The 19,557-nt window shown below is 27.1% G+C and overlaps 2 protein-coding genes across 2 annotated transcripts in view; both read right to left on the bottom strand.

Annotated features, from left to right (window-relative positions):
* Positions 1-1,209: 1,209 nt before the first annotated feature.
* On the bottom strand, positions 1,210-2,606 carry LOC136990136 (putative defense protein 3). The gene is made up of 3 exons (XM_067288509.1): positions 2,244-2,606; positions 1,350-1,569; positions 1,210-1,276 (listed from the first exon to the last, which is right to left on the bottom strand). Exons 1-3 carry the CDS (start codon positions 2,437-2,439, stop codon positions 1,210-1,212), a joined length of 483 nt encoding a protein of 160 aa, XP_067144610.1. The 5' UTR covers positions 2,440-2,606.
* A 3,715-nt stretch (positions 2,607-6,321) lies between these two features.
* The window catches only part of LOC136990173 (protein lifeguard 2-like), a 32,128-nt gene continuing 18,892 nt past the window's right edge, over positions 6,322-19,557 (bottom strand). Inside the window, exons 6-13 of the mRNA XM_067288539.1 lie at positions 14,097-14,147; positions 13,946-13,985; positions 13,804-13,841; positions 10,376-10,463; positions 10,217-10,306; positions 10,094-10,141; positions 8,670-10,019; positions 6,322-8,484 (exon numbers count right to left, since the gene is read on the bottom strand). Of these exons, the coding sequence (XP_067144640.1) occupies positions 9,873-10,019; positions 10,094-10,141; positions 10,217-10,306; positions 10,376-10,463; positions 13,804-13,841; positions 13,946-13,985; positions 14,097-14,147 (502 nt within the window). The 3' untranslated portion in view covers positions 6,322-8,484; positions 8,670-9,872. The remainder of the gene's footprint in view (positions 8,485-8,669; positions 10,020-10,093; positions 10,142-10,216; positions 10,307-10,375; positions 10,464-13,803; positions 13,842-13,945; positions 13,986-14,096; positions 14,148-19,557) is intronic.

Raw genomic sequence — 19,557 nt, 5'->3', positions numbered from 1 at the left:
TAGGAAAAAGAAAAAAAAAACAATTTATAAGGCTATTATATTTAACAAGAAATGGCGACCTGGAGGCAGCCTCCTGCCAGATTGCTTAGTAATTATTTAGCCTCAAAAGCCCGATAAAGGAATCCTACTGTTCGTATTACATTTCAAGGAATGATTAGTTGTATTTACTACACGTAAGACTTGAAAGATATATATATATATATTTGTATTTTGACTTCAATATTGCACAGATAAATCTTCCATTTTATCATTTACCAATTCTCAAGGAAGAAAGAATAAATTATGTCACTCACTTAAGAATATTTGGAAACTTTTCATTGATAATCAGCTTATTTTTTGAAATCTCTTATTACATTCAAGAACGGAAACATAAAGGACTATAGTTTAGTCAGCCGAACTTGACAGTAAAAACAAAAATGATATTTCAAGAGGCCGTATATTTGAATAATACTTTCTCCTTTTACCGATTTCTCGTATAGAAATAGAATACAGACATAAATATTTTTACGTAAAACTTTATAAACTGTCATTTATAATAATCAATTTATTATCTACAAGAATTACAAAAAAATTATTATGGGCACGACTAAAGTAAATGAATTTAAAGTCGGCCATTTTGAAAATATGTTCGTTACTCTCACTGAAATACACAATTGTATTTAAAAAAAAAAGGTGTTTATGCTCTTGTAAGTTCTGCAATTACGTAAATAATGATTTAAGAACGTAATTTATTTCCTCACATGTTGGCAATTTATGTGTATAACACGTAAAAGTTTATACCATTTGACACACTACATTTTTTGATTCGTTCAATCTATAAACTAAATAACTCATTTAAATTAGACTTTAAAATTAGAAAAATAATATACACAGTTAATTTTATACGTATATTTATTTATTACTAGAAATAATTAAAGACGAAAATTATAATATACAATTAATACATAACCTATTGTTTAATACATATAAATTACATTTACAAATTATTGTGTATTAGAATCAATAAAAATTATTGAATAAACATGAGATTTGTACAGTACGTATTGAAATCTTGAATGCAAACTCAAAAATTCGTAAGAAGGAATGTATAAATGACTTTTGTGAAGATGCAACTGTTGAAATAATAGAAAAATAACCTTTTCTTCGGATAAATTGATTCAAATTCACATTTTTTAAACACTTTTTATCGCGGAATAGAATTCTAGGCCATCAGTTTCGGTCCAGTTGCGATTGTAAACCTTCGTAAAATACTTTCCTAGTTTCGACTATCGTCGCTCTAGAATATAAACAGCAAATTTAAATAATATAAAAAACGGTAGTAAAGATTAAATTTAAGTAAAACATTCTACCTAAAAACCACTTGTCCAGAATGATCGTTGGGTGCCACCCATGCCAAATGAACTGCGATTTTGGGTTTAGGATTGCTATGGCTTACAGCCGAACATTCCTTCATAACGGCTAAACCCGGTGCTTCGATAAATTTACCAATATATTTACCCGTTTCTTTATCCAGAGCTTGGACCATGAAACCTTTAAAGGATGCTTGAGGATCCAAGCGCCTTATTGCCACTAAAAATAAAAATTTTAAAAAATAAATCATCACAAATGACACCCATTAAATTCTTATTTTAGAAAAGCTTCCGATATTTATTAACTGCGACCCACTTTCTGAGAAATTCTTGCACCTTGGCGTGTCAGGTTTTAAAATTTCATCTTAATCTATTTTAAAGTTACGAACGATATAAAAATAATTGGTCAACGAACTGTTATAGATGAAAAGATATTCTACAACGTTTTCTTTATTAAATTATAAATATATATATATGTACTGTACGGTATAAGGAATTAGAAAATAAATAAATAAAACATTTTGACACAATTATGAACAATCAGTGTTATTGTCCGTATGTTTCAAGTTCAAATACGGATAATTCAGTGATTCGGGACATTGTTATTGTTTAATAACAATTCTATTCTTGATCTACTTTTTTTTTATAGGACATCGCAAGTAGTCATCATTTCAAATTTATCTTCCTGACAATCCGTCCAAAAATAAAATACACAGAGCCATGTCTATAACAGTAAATATAGTAACCAATACAGAAGGAAAAAAAACAAGAAAAAATCAGTTTTCTAGAAGTCAATTTCGCAGTGTGAATCGCCTGTTAAAAATTAATCGTTAGCATACGCTGAATTTTAAATAAGTAAAATTTTGTGTTTAATAATGCAATGATTCAACTCACCATTTATAACGTCTCCAGGATTATAGTAAACTGCGGATTGTATTATATCGTAAGGAGCGTTACGTGCGGGTTGGGGGTTAGCTTTGTGACCTCTCTGTGGACTCAAAGAATCACAAGATTCAGTCGGAGCACCTCCTGGAAAGGCCGATACGTAAGTGTGGAATGTTAGAATTAGAGAAAACACTAGCAGGCTCATATTGGCTCGTTGTAGACTCGACTAAATACGAAATGGATTTAACTTCACTTTTTAAACCTATTGTCCCAATTTTATTAACGCTAGAGGCTATCACGAAAGACCTACATTAATTTAAGTTTCGATAATTGTATCATCGTTTCCGGTTCAGTAGTGAAGGTTTAAATAGAGACGGAAGTTTCTCTCATTTCCTTGAAGTTTTTCTTGATGTAGACAATTTTTTTTTTGTCTTAATGAATTCTTTCAGGTCGTTCTACTTAGATCCGCGCCAACCTACAGGCTATAAATTAAACATTATTTTTTTTTTTGGTTTATGCCAATGCGAATAACTATTTTAACGATACTAACTCCGCATAACTATTCTCAATGACATAATCCTGAATAAATTTGGAGTCATTTACCCGTCTTCTCCGGAATTTACGTAATAGTCCTCGTGTTGTAATACGTCAACGCGGAAAACCTCAAACGTAATTTATCCAGTTTTCCTACCACGTTATCCTTAAATAGAATAAACTTAATATACTAAATTATCGGATAATGCGTTATAATCTTTTATTTTTTTACCGGATTATTCGACATTTTAAACACATCCCAGTGACTAAAAACATTAGAGAAAATTTACTTTTTTTTGCTTATTTTAACGAATAATCATCAGTCATTTAAGTTTTGTACTCAATGCTTTGCACCAATTATTCATAATAAGAAGCAATTAAAGAATACTTTTTGCAAACGTTAAATATATTGTACAGTGTATTTGACAGTAAAAACTACAGAACATTGTGTAATGAAGTTTCTGATTAAAAAATGTTTTAATATAAACAAACGTCTTGGAATTATATTTAGAAATTCATACAGTTTGCATATTAAATAGAAAACTTTCCTTACAATTGTAGTACCATAAATAGAAGAAGAAAATCTGATGAGTGAACAAGTAAATTTGATTAACTTTCTTTTATATATATATATAATTTTCTTACATCGTGACCAAAATATAGTGAGAAAAAGTGGAATCTGATAGTGACACAACTGGTTTAACCTTCATCCGAGGAAACTACTAAACTATTCTACAGGGGACTTACTTGTAATCTTTGACTTGTAACTATAAATAGGTTACGAGAATGCAGCACTTGTTAAAGTTCAGTAACACCTCGTAAATTCAGTATTGATCGGTTTTCTACTTTGGAAGAGATCGTACTTAAAATGATTTAAGAAAAGATTCTTCGAAACAATATAACTTGTAATATCTTTCGGTGTATTTTTCAGAGACGTACGAGACTAGAACATACTTTTTTTTTTTTTTTTTAAAATCTTATTTCCTGATACGAATTGAAAAAAATAGGATAGGATAAGATATATTAATCTTTCTATTTTAAAAATTTATATCTTACATTAATTCTTTTTCTATTTTTGTAGATTTTTACTACTTTCCCGGCTGTTATATAACAGAGGGAAAGTATGGCGAGCGGTCGAATAAATGACCTACCCCTTAAGATTTTTACGTTTTCGAACTCGGGAGAACCTTGAAAAACGTCGAGAAAAGCAAAATAATTTGGTAGATTTTTTTTTTCTTTACGTATGGATGTCAGTGTAGTTGTGGGAAGCACGATTTTTTTTTCATCCACTTTTGAAGCTTGATAACTCCCGCGCGTTTTGCCAAAATTTTTTGAAATTTTGCATATGAGTTTATGTATTATGGAAGAATGTTTATAGAAATTTTCAGGAAAATTGGACAATTGGTTCGGGAGATATAGCCCCCAACCCATTAATGTCCACGGAACCAATCCGAGGACTAAAGAGTAATGGTAGCAATTATTAGGGATGAAAACAAATAAAGAATACCAGGAAAGCCTAGCAACAATGTTGCCAGCTTTTTATAACATCTCGCAAAATATTTTAAATACAATTTTTAACGCTACGTAATAAGCAAGCATGCGAGAAATTTTTTTTTTTTAACCATTTCAAAATTATAATTACTGTTCAAGTTGGAGTTATTAATGCGTTACGCCTTTTATATTATAAATAAATCCATTTTAAAACTAAATAATAATGTAAAAATTCCAGCAATTTGTTATTAAGCTATTTACAGATAAACGTCAGAACTAATGATTATTGTTAAGTCAAATTAACGAACGAATGTAATCACATTATGTGAGAACTCAAAATTATCTGAAGACGTAACAGAATTAAAATGAATTGGAAACTGAGAAGTGAAGAACATTTAAATACAATGAATAGATTAAATAATGATGGATTGCAGTAATATTAGCGAGTTTTTTGGATTTTTAAGTTGGTTATATTAAGCTAATTCGATTGTTAAATGGCATTATTAAATTCTCTCTCTCTCTCTTTTTTTTTAATTTGTTGTTTTCACAAACGAGATTATCCTTATTGGTCGAGTGCTGCTTCGTAAATTAAGTCTTTTCCTTTTCGGGAACATTTAACAATCGTCTCACGAAAATCTCTTAATACTTGCTAATAATTGGTAAAATCTTCATTAAGTCCGATCCCACTCGAGATATGACACATGATCACTTCTATCTCTCCATTCCTCGACCTTTAACCTCCAAAATTTAAGAGTATCAACCCCCCAATACATCGCATTTCAAATTTTTTTTTTTTAAATCCAGCAACAAGTTGCATAACTTTCCCGGCGAAAAATAGGTTTATTTATGTTGAAGAAACCAAATAAAAATTGTATGTGGCACCATCTGTTACGAGATTTTATTTCAGAATAATTTTTACATTATTAATTACTATAAAAAAGGCAAAAAAAAGGCATAGAGGTAGAGATGAGTGTTTTAAGTTCAATCCCACTCGAGATATACATATGATCTCCCTCAATCTCCCCACCCCTCCAGTTCCGTACTCCAAAATTTAATAGAATCAATGTCTCTTATATACAAGTTACTATGTCAAATTTCGTTTCTTAATCTTTACCACATTTTGAGACATTAAATAGACGTCAACATACACAAACACACGCATGTAAGCGTAGAAGTTTGAAAATGACGTTTGGAACGTCGAGCATGATTCCACTGACGTTCCAAACGCCATTGTCAAACTTCTAGGCTTACAAGATGGCGGCGCTCAACGTTCACGTTTTAGTGATGAAAACTTCGGCCGCAACCTCTCTATTAACACTCCTTGAAAAACTTCTGGGGTTCTTCAAACCTCCTGAATTTAATTCCGGGTCTCCCAGAGAGGTAGGCTGATGCCTTACAGTTTCGGTTTTCTAAGAACGGTCCTCTTAGTACCCACAGGGCAGTCAGCTTTTCCGAATGAGAAGTTAAAGTTCTTTTCCCATGTTCCTAAGAAATTACTTGATTGAAAGACGGGTGAACATGTAATAGAACCGAAATAAGAGCGAATGTAATGGTTCTGAAAAATGATTCAGCCATATTGTACTTAACGTATGATGAAAGTGGTTCCTATTTCATGCCTAAAAATTAAAATACTGTACTGTAATAAATTCCAAAATTATTAGAAATTCCCTTTTAAAGCAATATATTTTATAATAGTATGAGGAATTTGTTTGTTTTTAATAGACTGCACTAAAACTCTGAGCGGTAATTTTCAAGTTGTACAGTACATGAATGATCTAAATCAAAATGACTAAATTTTTAAAGTACAGTATAAATATACAGCCAAATAAATACGGCTATCTTTGAGAATTGATTTCAAAGTACTGTATGTCTTTTTATGTTCATAAATTTAATTAAAATTGATGAAATCTTATAACTCTTCTTTGAGAGAAGACAAAACTACAGTAAGTAAATTTATATATATTAATGTAATTCCTTTCCATCTTTATACAGATATAGAAAATTTATTTTAGTATTAGCATAATAAAAAACAGAAATTATTCGAAAGCTTGTAATACTCAAATTAAAAGACAAGATTGTTTAATAGAGTAAATTCACAATACACAAAATTATCTATACTGGATACACTATTTTTCAACATAATTCTTTTGACAGTTGAGCACTATCACAGCATGTAATAACTTTGTTCATTTCAAGTGCATAGACAGACAAATCCCTGTTTCAACAGTATTTAATACCTTTATTACAGACAAAATACTGTCTCAAGTATAGAAACACATGAAAATCACCGGGTCAACATTGAAGTGTATAAAGATTGGTCTAATGTTTCTTTTGCAATTTTCTGAACCTGCGATATGTAGTGTTAACACGACAGAATTGCACTGACTATTAAAGTCATTTTCCATGCCCACAAAAACTGCATCATTTCTATTATTATTTTAGCTGTACCCTTACATACATACTTCAAAATATGTAACCGAATACTAGAGATCTGTATTGTGCATAAGTAGTAAGAAATTTCAATAAAATATTACAATGTGTACATGAAGTCCACATAAACTTTAAAATTGGAATAATTTAGCTTTCATATTTATAATAAAACCATCACAGGAACTAAAATAAATTACTTTTACAATGCATTTTATATGGTTAAGATTCAACAAAATCTCTTATTGCAAATCCAACATGCAATATGATTTTTGGAACCTTTTCTCAATTATATTAATAATAATTGCTGTGAAAAACTCCTCCAAGTTTAAAAAAAAAAACAAAAAAAAAAAAAATAATAAAAATAAATTGCTCTTCTGCAGTTCGGTTATTTACAAATTTCGGACAGTCAAGTCCGTCCTCGGGAGACGTACAAACAATTTCTAAGTCTCCTGATTATATTAACTGCATTTATCATCTTGATAGGAGCATAATTCAAAGAATATTTGAGGAGTAAATCAAAATTAAAATGATTATCTCCATTGGAATTTTTCCTGTACAAACTGTGCAATTTGTATTCATTAAATAAGTTAAAATTAAAAACAAGACAAATTTAATACAAATGTTCTTGATTATAATTTAATGGTCGTCGTCGTCAGATAATAAAAAATGGAATAATATTCAAAGAGAAAATAAAACAACATTTAAGAACTTAGATTGTCATTGTAAAGAAGATGTAATTTTAAATTATAAAATGTAATCATAGCTGGAATAAATACATATTTGAATAACATTCCACACACAAATCTTAAATATTGACCAATAAAGTTTAGTCAAAAATGTTTATTGCATTAAATTCGTTGTCCTCGTCGGAATTTCACGGCAGTGTTTATATTAAGACAAATTAGACAAATCTAGCAATTAATATTTAAAATCTATCAATAAGGATTTCTTTCTAATGTTTTTTTATATGAAAGTCTGACAGAATTAATATGTAAGAAATTATTATTATAATTATTAAATTAGCATGATAATTAAGAAAATATACAGTTAAACCTGTCCATCTTGAAATTTACTTCCCCCCCTGCATTTTCAGCCTAAATTCAATATATTTACTATGTTCATCTCAAATAATTTTCTCCCAAACCTCTATATCTCAAATTATAAACTGAAGTGTCAATTACAAGTTCAAAGCTCTATGACTACATTTTGACAGTATAAATTCTAGCAGCAATTCATGCCGCTTTCCTCTGATTGGCTCGTGTCTTATTGCTTGAAGAAAGTTGGGCATCGGCAACTGTTGACAAATTATTTCTGTTAAGATGTCAAAAATGTTTTACTTATATCTAATATAGGTATGTACTGTACTTGCTATTGTATCAATTGTGCCATACCTTCAATCAAACCTATTACTGTTTACTGTGTAGGAATATCTATATTTTGAATTTATTCTCATTCCAGTGAGATTTGAGATAGATACGTTTAACTGTATATATATTTTCATTTAAAGTTGAATTAAAGTAACCTGAAAAAATTTGAATGTTTTGTTTTTTATGAAATATGATTTAATATGTATTCTTGTTTCATGTAAAATCTATATAATAAAGTTACATTGGCTTCACTAACAGACTGACAAACTAACATGAAATATTTGAGAAGCAGACAACTTACAGAAAAATGACATGGCACATTCAAAAGAAAATGTTGAGTTTATTACCATAAAAATCTGAAGTCTCAAAAAATAAAAAAATAAAATATTTCAGATCCTATAAAATGTCAAATTTCAAGCACCACCTGCCTATTTTTAATGTTTTTTTAAAATAATTTAATGAAGAATAAATTTTTAGTAATTTATTAAAGCAAATTATTATAAATTGCAAGACAAATATAACATTGCTAGACATCAGAACTGAACTGTCAAAAGATAGTCAGGAATGGAGCACCTCATATAAATCAAACTTAAAGTGTTTAAAAAATATCTACATATTGTCCCAAAAGACTATTGTTTCTATTTTCACTATTAAATATTCAGTAGTATATTTGTTCTTATTTAAATTTTGAATTTCTTTCATATTAGTATGTATTAATATGAATGAAACCCTCCTGCTTAATGTTTAATTATGTTTACCATTCAATCAAAATCTTATCTCTAATTATTACAAAACATAATGTCATCATAAATAATTATTATTATGAAAAAAGAAACGCGCATTAAAAAAAATTATTACAGTTTGAGATTTATAAGAGAAAGTGTGTTTGAAAATTTATGAATAAAACAGCAAAAACAATGTTCTTACTTAAATATTCATGAAACAATAACGATTTTTATTTATTTATTTTTGACTAAAATCTCAAAATCAATAATTCTTTTTTCTGCATTTTATTCCACATGAAAAAATATTTTTAAGTTATACAATTATTCTGCAAATAGTGTATCCATCTGTGAAAAATTTAATTGAATAAACTAACATTAGAATTTAATATAACATTTTTACAATTTGAAATATATTATACAGTTCAGTATATGATCTTATATACATATTACCAAGTGCATAAAATAGGAAATGTTTAGGATATAATTGGAATACTGTAATAAAAAACTTCTATAATGAAAATGCAATTTCACCTTGTACCACAATCCCCAAATAGACGTTTCATTGTAAAAATAACACCAGTTGTTTCTAAAAATAATCTAAAATTATAATAAGTACATGTAATAGATTGTTTTAGCAAATTTGGATCATATTGTATTACAATTTTCATGAATATGTAATGAATTCTAGTATTTTTTAGAGTTATTAATTTCTGTACACTATAGAATTGTAATCAACAAATACCATATACAATGTGTACAATCAACAACATTAACACCTAATTTGGATTTTGATTAATTGACATGAACATATAAATCAGAGATCTTTTTGCACAATATTTTAAATATAGTATATTTCTTTATATAACATGAAAATCACTTATTTCATAATTGTTCATTTTTTGTGTATTGTTCTGATTGATATCAATTATAAAATTGTCAAAATAATAATTTATACTTTCAAAATAAAAATACGGTGCAAGATATTTTTGCTTAACACAGGAAAAAAAAAAAAAAAAAACAACTATATAATAAATCTTGTTTAATTTTCTATTATGTTTTGTATGTATGTAGCATATACGTCATAACTAACTTTATTTTTTATCACCCATCAGAGCGAGAAGGAAAATAAATATGTAAACAATATCCAAGTACAATTGCAAAGCTGCAAAAATATATTCTTCAGCACTGAGTTGGTGCTTTTTGCCACCCATCAGCATTTGGGTATCATAAGCCAAAAACTAAAAATAAAATAAAAACACATGTTTTAAGAGTATTAAATTTCCTTCTTAACTTTACAGAAATTCTAACTCACCAACATAAACAGCAAAGCTCCTAATCCAGCATAGATTGTGTTCAATATCTAAAATTATTTTTAATTACACTTTTTAGTAAAATTACATTTTCAAATATTAGTATGTATGTAAATTAAACTTACAGAATTGTAGGTGAATATTGTAAGAATGCCAAACAGGAACAAAACAAAGCAAAGAATGAACAGTACACCACCACAGCTTGTAAAATCATACTACACATAAAAATGGTAAGATATTAAAGTTATAAATTGTCTAAAATAAAATATAAAAATAAATATTACCTTTGTGTTAAAAGAAAAAATAGTAATTGCCAAGCAGCAGGCAGCACAAATTCCCATGGCCATTAATACAATATTTGTGTTGTGATAACTGCAAAAAAATAAAACATGCTATAAAATTAAATTTGAAATAAAATACCAAATACTATAATCATTACAAAATATTTAATATCTCAAGGCAAATTTTAATATTGATCAATAAAAATCTAACTATGAAAATTTAATAAAAATATATAAGAGAATTTTTAATATCCTTTCCTGCCAAAGAATAATCTTTCATGTAAAATAATACATAAATTTTGTTACCTTGAAATTACTGTGTTAAATTATGTAGATAATTTGAATGAGGAGCAAGTTATATGATGGGGTGGGTTATATGCTAATTTTAGATTGCAATTACAAACTTTTGCCTGTGGAGCAATGTACGCTTACTAGTGGAACTGAGTTCAGTTTTGCTTCACTGCTCACTGCTTAAAACATTGTGTCCCTTTAATTTTCCTCTCCTCAGTCTTCATGTTATCATGCTACTTCAATGTTAACCCTTTCCCAGCCAGGGTACCGATCTATCGTTACCCTATTCGTTTAGCAAAACGGCCAGGGTACCGATTGATCGTTACCCTGTTAACAATCGATTTTTATAAAATTTATTGACAATAGATGTCAGCACTTGACGGCATCGTCTTGTTTATCGTTCATTCTACATATTTTTGTTCAGGTGGTGTTTTGTCGACTTAAAAAATTTTAATTATCGGTTATTTTTTCTTAATTTTTCATTTTCTGATAATTTTTTATTTTATTTTTAGCATATTCATGCAATAATATTACTATAATAAGTTGATTTATGCTATAATAAGTTTATTCAGCTATAATATGTTAATATATCGTAAATATTTAAGTTATGACCTTCAGTTCTGATATTTTATATATTTTTTTTAATTTTTAATTTTTAATTTTTTTTAAATCTAAAATATTAGCAAATGTTACATCTATTGCTATTGGTAATCATATGTTTATTACAAAAATATATAGTCTTGTTTGATATGAAATGAATAAAGTATATTAGTTAATTATATTAAATGAAAGCAGAATAAAGTTCAGATTTCAAACAAATGTTTGATATAATGTGCGATAATTTTACAACGAATAAACGTACGTGCATAAATGTAATATCAAATTGTACAGAACAATATTCTACGTCATTCTGGCTCAGTGACAATAAGAATAAAGTAACCAGACAATGTTAATTTTGACAAAAAGTAACAAATTTTCAAGTTTGAATGTCAATTATCATATATTATTTTTTTTTTCTCATAAATTTTTCAAACAAACTTTATTGAAAAATGTCGTATTTAAAACTAACTATATTGATAAATATATGTGATTTTTTTCATATGAATCAAATAATAATTTAATTTTTGGTGAATTTTTAAAATAATATTGCCTGATTTACCTATTTTGACCTTGGCCGTTTTACAAAATAAGGGGGCGTGGCAAACGGCAGGGAAAGGGTTAAGAAACCTCCACTTTTTTAAATGTACTGTGTTGTATTATTTTTTTAATACATAAATACTGTTTTAATATAAAAGATTAAATATGTAATTAATGTTTTAATTTGTTTTTCTAATATGTCTACTTATTATGCAACTGTTTGAAGAAAAGAATCAAGGATAGCCTTTCAAATCCTTCAAAATAGTCTGTCCCCCCCAGCAGTTGAAGGTGTAATGAGTTCACTAAAATGTTCTTCATAACCGTATGATAAATAGGGTAACAAATTATGTAATAATTCTATTTTTTTTCTGGTTATTTTTATGGGCTATATGCATCATGGATTATGTGCATGAAAATATAATAAGTATATATTTTGGACCAAATTTATTAACTCATCCTGTGTAAAAAATCCAAGTTCTTACAAAAGTAAAATAATTTTTAAAATTTCATATTTTTCAAACATGCAATAGTTGGTATTTGGTGCATTAATTCTTTATAAAAAAAAAATAATATTAAAAAATATTGTACAGAAATATTAACAACAGAAATATCAAAACTAGAAACATCAGTAAGCTCAATTTTTGTATTGAATTCTCATTTTGATATTCAAAGTTCTATATTTTTGGAATTGTATCTGTTGACAGTATCAAATGTCAAGTTTGAAAAAATTTGAGTTTATATTTGCAAAACAAAGTTTATAAAATAAAATTTATAAAACTTAATTTAAAATTTTGTACAAAATTTTAAATTAAGTTTTAAAGTTTTATAAATTTTAAATGTTTATTATGAAACACTTATAATTCACTTTTCATTTTATCTTAATCATCAATTTGATGATAAAAGATAAATTTAATTTTTGCAAAATGCTTTAATATTTCAAAAAAACACCATCTTTAAAATTGCAATTAATGTAACTATTTAAAACTTTAACAAAATATAATTTATTCTAAGGTAATTCTTATCGTTATTCAAGGATAATTTTTAGACCCCAATTAATGAAGAAAATTGTAATAGCTACTACATAAAATACAGAAAATAAAATTCCTAGTGAAAAATTAAAATTTTACATTTGGGATTATAAGATCTACTTCAAATAAAGTTTATATCAATTTAAAAATTGAGGATCAAAAATCAATTTTGATAAATTTGAAATACTGTATGAAGATAAAAACTAAAGCCTAGATTTTAAATACTTAGTAATTATAATAAATTAATAAAGTAATATTTTTAAGAAAAAAAAAAAAAACAGCATAGTAGTAAATTTTAAATAATTAAATTTGATTCATAATGATCTAATTTTGCCACAAACAAACGTTCTGTTACTTTACAAAAAGCAATAAAACTAACTTACTTTAAGCTTTTCTAAAGCCAAATATGAACTAGTCAATATCACAATTTGTTTCTTGTATATTAAATTTATACAGTTCTAACTTCAATATTTATTACTTAAATATCATTTTAAATCAAATGTTGGTGAAAAATATATGGCAGACCAGTCTAGGTTCTCAAATCTGACATATTGAATCAATATTACATCTTATAATAATATTGTTAGTAATGTAACAACACAGAAGAATATAAATAATATGAAACTTATCGAAAGTTTTATATTAATTATATTCTTTTATGTACTTACAATTATTATAATATATGTATATATACGAATTAATAATGTTATATACATGATAATGGTATTTTTGCTTTCATAACTTGCAAGACATTAAATTCTTTATGTGAAGATTAAAGAATGGAAGAAAGTTGTTCTAAAAGAATTCAGAAGCATGAAATTTACAAAAAAACATACTGATATTTCAACAGGAAAAAAAAAAAAAACAAAAAAGTAATTTGTTTTATATTTCAAAATAGAATGTTATTATTACTGATAAGTGAAAATTCAATGTTTTAAATATTTGATGAAAACTTTAATATAAAATGAACCATACCTTGAGATAGCTCCAACCAAGTAGCTTAAACTTACAGTCTGAAATTTTCAAAAAAGAAAAAATATTTATATAATCACTAAAATTGCTTTAAAGTTATAAGACATATTTTAATAAAACTAATATGAAATATAATACTACTCACAAATAATCCAAGAAGAATGATGTTTGTTGGCCATTTTCTCCTGTTTTTTGATAAATTTTATATTGATATAATGTTTTAAAATATGATTTTTACATTTATTTAATATTCTGATATATATATATATTTTATATATATTTATTAAAAAACTCACCTCAATTCTGAGCAACAGACCAATGTGATGTACAGTGCTAAAAATGCCACACTAAATATAAAAAAAATTATTATTATTATTCCTGTTTTTATTTCAAATTCATTACATAATACTAAATAATGTTAAGTATTTTATTCTATTATTCTACTTATTAAAATATTAGAATAAACAACTTAAAATTTAAATTGTCACATGCCTTTCTACATTTCTATACGGGTATACCTCGTCTTACGTTGGTAATTGGTGCCAGGAGAGGCAACGTAAGTCGAATTTACTTGTGTAGTTACCACTTACGTCGTAACTAAACGCCAATAATGGAGGAAATGCCAATAATGAGCACTTAAAGACCGCTAAATAAGACGACAACACAGAAACACAGATGTTTTCATGTTTTGTTCTCTAGAATTTATGATGATTATATTAACATTTACTGTAAATGTACATATTTTAATATGATTTTATGTGCTTTCAACGCTTTTCTAGTGATATTACGACTTCAATGTTTGTGGCAGACAAATTTAAAGTCGAATAAACTGACTTAAACTTGATTTTTATTTTTCCATATACTTTTTTGACAAATGACGGATAATCGGGAACGACGTAACTCGAGGTATACCTGAATCAGTTAATCTCTAATGTTAATAATAATTCTATTTTATGTCTGTTAATGTTGATGATCTGACAAGAGAAAATTACTAGTGGAAAACATTTTACCTTATTGAATTTTTAGATATCTTAAACTTTTGCCATATTACCTGTTTATTATAGCTATAGGTGAAGTTACATGCAAGGAGATAAACTGGATTCTTTAACACTACTGAGTGATTCAAACTGTTTTTAGCATTCAGCTGAATAAACTTTGTTACAACTGAACTTAGCTGTTGAATTATTTCATATGTGTCAAAGAGTTGGATTCATTATTCAATTTCATTCGTCAATTAATTTCTTTTTAAAAAAATAATTTTTATATGTTAAATCATATTCAATTCAGATAAAACAAAAATGGGAGATGATGAAAATTAATTGCAATAAAAAATGTGGCAATGAGTTGAGTAAATTTCCCAGCCAAACTTAAAAATGTAAAAATCTCTGGGGTCAATTTTTAACCAAATATTAACCAATTTTTCCTTCTGTTATACAAGTGTATAACAGCTGGGAAAGTAAAAATGACAAGAAAAATAAAATAATATAAAATACATAAAAATTATTAAAAATAATTATAAAAATCTAAAACTAAATTCATAAAATAATAATTAAAACTGGCCTTTACAATGAAACCAAAACTGAAATTAAAAATAAAATAAAATCAATTGAAAATTAAAACAATGTTTTAAAAACCATTTAAAAAGTTCTTTTGAAATTTTCAAATCGTAAATCAAATTAATTTTTAAATTTACATTATTTGTGCGTAGCGGTAATGGAATATTTTGCTTTTTATATACAGAATACAGATTGCCGGTCAAGCCGACCCAATGCCAGCCAGATGGCAACCTTAATGTTACCCTATCTCCCTAAATTGGGATGGTTTATAATATCAAGTGCAATCTCTCATCTCTGACTACATGAAAGAAAAATCCACAATCACTTCCTGGTGGCAATCACACTGGGCTCAGGTACACACTGCTTTATCGACATAAAAGTTTCCAATAAACTATTACTTAATTGTTAACATTGTAATTTAAAAAATTTTTAATCTTCCATTGAAACAAATAATTAATTTTCTTATTAATTAAATGTGGAAGAATCATTTTAAAAATTGGAAATCGTGATGAGATTTGCTTGATTTGCAATTCCAATTTAACAACTTGGAAAATGTTAGTTTTTTAGCGAAATGTGCCAAGAACGTCGTTGCTAAATCTAAATTCTTGTAGTATTTTAGTGAAAAAACTAGCAACAGCTTAAACCCTGCAGTTGCTTTTAAGCAAACTCCACATGCTAGGGCTATAATACCAAAAACCAAACTTGGATCACTCTTGCTCTGCGGCTGCCATATATAAAATCAAATCAAATTCAGTAAATGATATTCATAATATACCTACATATATATTTTTGTGTGTATATAGGTAACTTTCATACTACAACTGGAAGGAGGTAGAGGAATGGAAAATGAAGATAAGCAGAAAGAAAAGCAAGACAGTGGTGATGTCAAGGAGAACTCAGGAAGAGAGAGGGAAAATTGAAATGAATGGAGAATTCTTAGAGGATGTTGACATTAGATACCTGAGAACAGAAATATCAAAAGGATTGAAAGTTAAACAAAGAAATAAGTAAAAGAATATAGCAAACTTCTACCAGACTATGAGAACTTTAATCTGAAAAAGGAAGTGCCACTGAAATATAAGTAAGTCCTTTTTTTAATTATACTTTATCCCAATATTGACTTATGAAGCTGCAGCATGGACTATATCACAGAAAAGACAAAGATCCAGGCAGCAGAAATGAAATTCCTTAGCAGCATGATGAATAAGACCAGAAGAGACAGGATAAGGAATGAAGAAAAAAGAGAAAGAACAGGAGCAAAAAATTTGGAAGAGAAGATAGAACAACTTAGACAGATGATTTGGACATACCAAGAGAATGGAAGACAATAGAATACCATAGTTGTTATTGGTGAAGGAGATGGTGGGGAGAAGGCCTAGGGAAAGACCCAGGAAGAGGTGGATGGACAAGGTAGCTGAAGACCTAAGAAAAAAGACTGATGATGTAACAGTGGTGTTTGCAGAGGAGTGGTGGAAGGATAGAGAGAGATGGAGGTCTAGAGTCCATGGCCCAACCCAAACTTCACTGGATTAAGGACAAAGAAGGTAACTTTCAATGAAACTTAAGAAAATAATTCTTCTCGTATAGAACATAAAAATTAAATAAAACCTGCAACAAAATTTTAATTTCATGCATGTTAATTATAAAATTCTCTCTTAATTTTAATTTTCTAGCTTAAAATAAGCTGTGAAATTATTATGTTGATGACCATATATTTGCAAAAATTCCCAAAATTAAATACATTTCTATGGGATAATGAACCTTTTTTTTAGCTTTTGAGGAATCATGACCATCCAAAAATTCCCTCAAATTTATATTAATGAAAGAATTTATTAAACTATTTCAATTTCAATAAACAAACAAATTTTTCACATAGAAAACCAAAATGCTATTAGAGCTGTTAGTCTGACAATAGATAAGGACTTTATCTATGGATAAACCATTATGAAATTCTAATGGAAACAGAAGACTTTCAGACAAAGAAACTAAATCTTAGTCAACCTTTTTACTTAATTACAAATTACTGTAGTAATAATTGAAATAATCAGATAACCAATAGTACTGAAAACTAATATAAACAATATTTTGAAGCATTCAAATCAAACTTCAAATCTTCCTCACGGAACCCAAAATTATTCAAATATCTTTTAGATACATCACTCCATTAACAGCAGTTTAAACTTGTACTTATTACGTAGAAGAATATAACATTCTGTTGATTTAAACAATTCTGAGCATTTTGAGGAAGATTTAGAGTTTGATATAAATTTTAATATATAAAGTTATTTGTTGGCATTGAAAATTGAGGAATCTATGCTTTAGAAACACTAATCTAACATTTATCACAGGTTTAATGATAGATATCTATTAGTGAGGATATAAAGTCAAAGCATTGGATAACTTCCTAATATTTCATTTTTTAATTGTTTTTAGAAGTGAAATGAAATAGCTAATTTCATGGATCAACAATTAGGCACTTCTGAGAGAATTTTTATCAAATTATTCTAATAATTAAAACAGCACATAATATTACTTTTAATCATATTAATTTTAATAATGTTTCATAGAAACATTCTTTACTGTTCCTTTACTATTTCTGTTTTTAACAAGTCGTTAATTTGTCTGTTTCCACAAAAATGCTGACTGTAAACATTAAAGATATTTTAGCATGTTTCATTTCTATTGCATACTTAAAATTAATTTCTCTAAAATTCTTCTGCAATTATGATAATGGTAGAAACAATTTTTCTATATTAATATGGATCAAGTAAAAGTCACAGTAAGATTAAAGCATGCAAAGGATGCAAGTAACACACGTCCTCAACATTAACTGAATTAGCATTTTTATTTAAAAACAATTCAAATTTAATATGTTTTAAATTTAAAATCATACATATCACTATATAAACTAAAATAAATAAACTAACAATTAAAACAAACATACATATGTCATTATTCAATTTAGTTATGATAAGATATATTTTAATTTGTTTTATTTCAAGATATTTCAGAATTAAAGTAACTCTAATAACAATTTAAAATAAATAAAACAACTTTTTGTTTACCATTCAGTTACTTCATAAAAATAGATTACAGATGACCCACATGATTTAGATAATTCAAAAATACACCAATTTTCTATGAACTTTTTCTTTGTAATAAAAAATTTATTAAGTATATATATAAAAAATATATTTATTAAGTAGATATAAGCTTCAATTAAATAAAATAGAATTTATTAATCAGTCATACACAATATGAAGTAAAAAATAAGTTTAAATTTTACACAAATGTTACTTTAATTGATGTAAAATTGATTTCTACATAACAGTGCTTATAAAATAAAGCAAAAAATAATGTCAACTTTAGTGTCAATTTCGTTACTTATTTAGTTCTCACTGCACTATTAATATTTGGTTCAAAAAATTTGCATTCTACTTTAATTAACAAAACAAAAATAAATTAATGAAAACTGAAATAAATTAGATAAAATTTAAAGATTTTAAAGATTAGAAAATACAAACACTCATAATTGAGCACTGTATGTATCTCTCAGAAGACTGGATCAAAACAACATACCATATATTTCCGCGGATAAGACAAGGTATAAATTTTTCTAAAAGTTTTATAATTTTAGCATATATCTGTCCTATAAGACGATCTCCAAACTATTAACGACCTATGAATTTAGTCTAGATCAGCGATCATCTTCTGGATAATAATACAGTATAGTGTATATGGAATTATGTCCTATTCGTAATTTTTCGAATGAACAAATTTTATTTTCTGCCTTGCTATTGTTGCAAATGTTCACACTGATTCGGGCATTTGGGTAATGATCTTGACTATTCACAAAAACATCGTATGGGCTATTCTATTTTGTGGACATGCTCTACTCTATACTAGTAAATAATTATGGTTTGTCCGTTTTTTTATAATGGTTTTAATTTATATAAATTTCAATCTAATGTTTTTGTATCTGTCCTATAAGGTGAACCTGGATTTCGGTGTCTTTTTTTATGATTCAACTATAGTCTTATCTGCGGAAATATATGGTAATTAAAATTTCAAATGCATCACCAAACAGCAGAACTTAATTTTTGTGACAAACTCAAAATATTGAAGCTTTTAACAAATATTTCAATGTTTATCTTTTATTTTAAATTATTGTTATAAAAAAACAATAATACTTTTTATTACA

The sequence above is a fragment of the Centruroides vittatus genome, unplaced genomic scaffold (assembly GCF_030686945.1).
Source record: "Centruroides vittatus isolate TY-2023 unplaced genomic scaffold, ASM3068694v2 scaffold_861, whole genome shotgun sequence".
Taxonomy (NCBI): domain Eukaryota; kingdom Metazoa; phylum Arthropoda; class Arachnida; order Scorpiones; family Buthidae; genus Centruroides; species Centruroides vittatus.
This window is presented reverse-complemented; position numbering and strand designations above follow the sequence as displayed.

Bases quoted from the DNA above. Each gene is read 5' to 3' on its own strand.
- LOC136990136 (XM_067288509.1), bottom strand. From the start codon at position 2,439: ATGAGCCTGCTAGTGTTTTCTCTAATTCTAACATTCCACACTTACGTA. The intron at 1,570-2,243 runs GTGAGTTGAATC...TTTTATTTTTAG, and splicing joins TCCTGGAGACGTTATAAATG to TGGCAATAAGGCGCTTGGAT. The intron at 1,277-1,349 runs GTAGAATGTTTT...TTTATATTCTAG, and splicing joins TCTGGACAAGTGGTTTTTAG to AGCGACGATAGTCGAAACTA.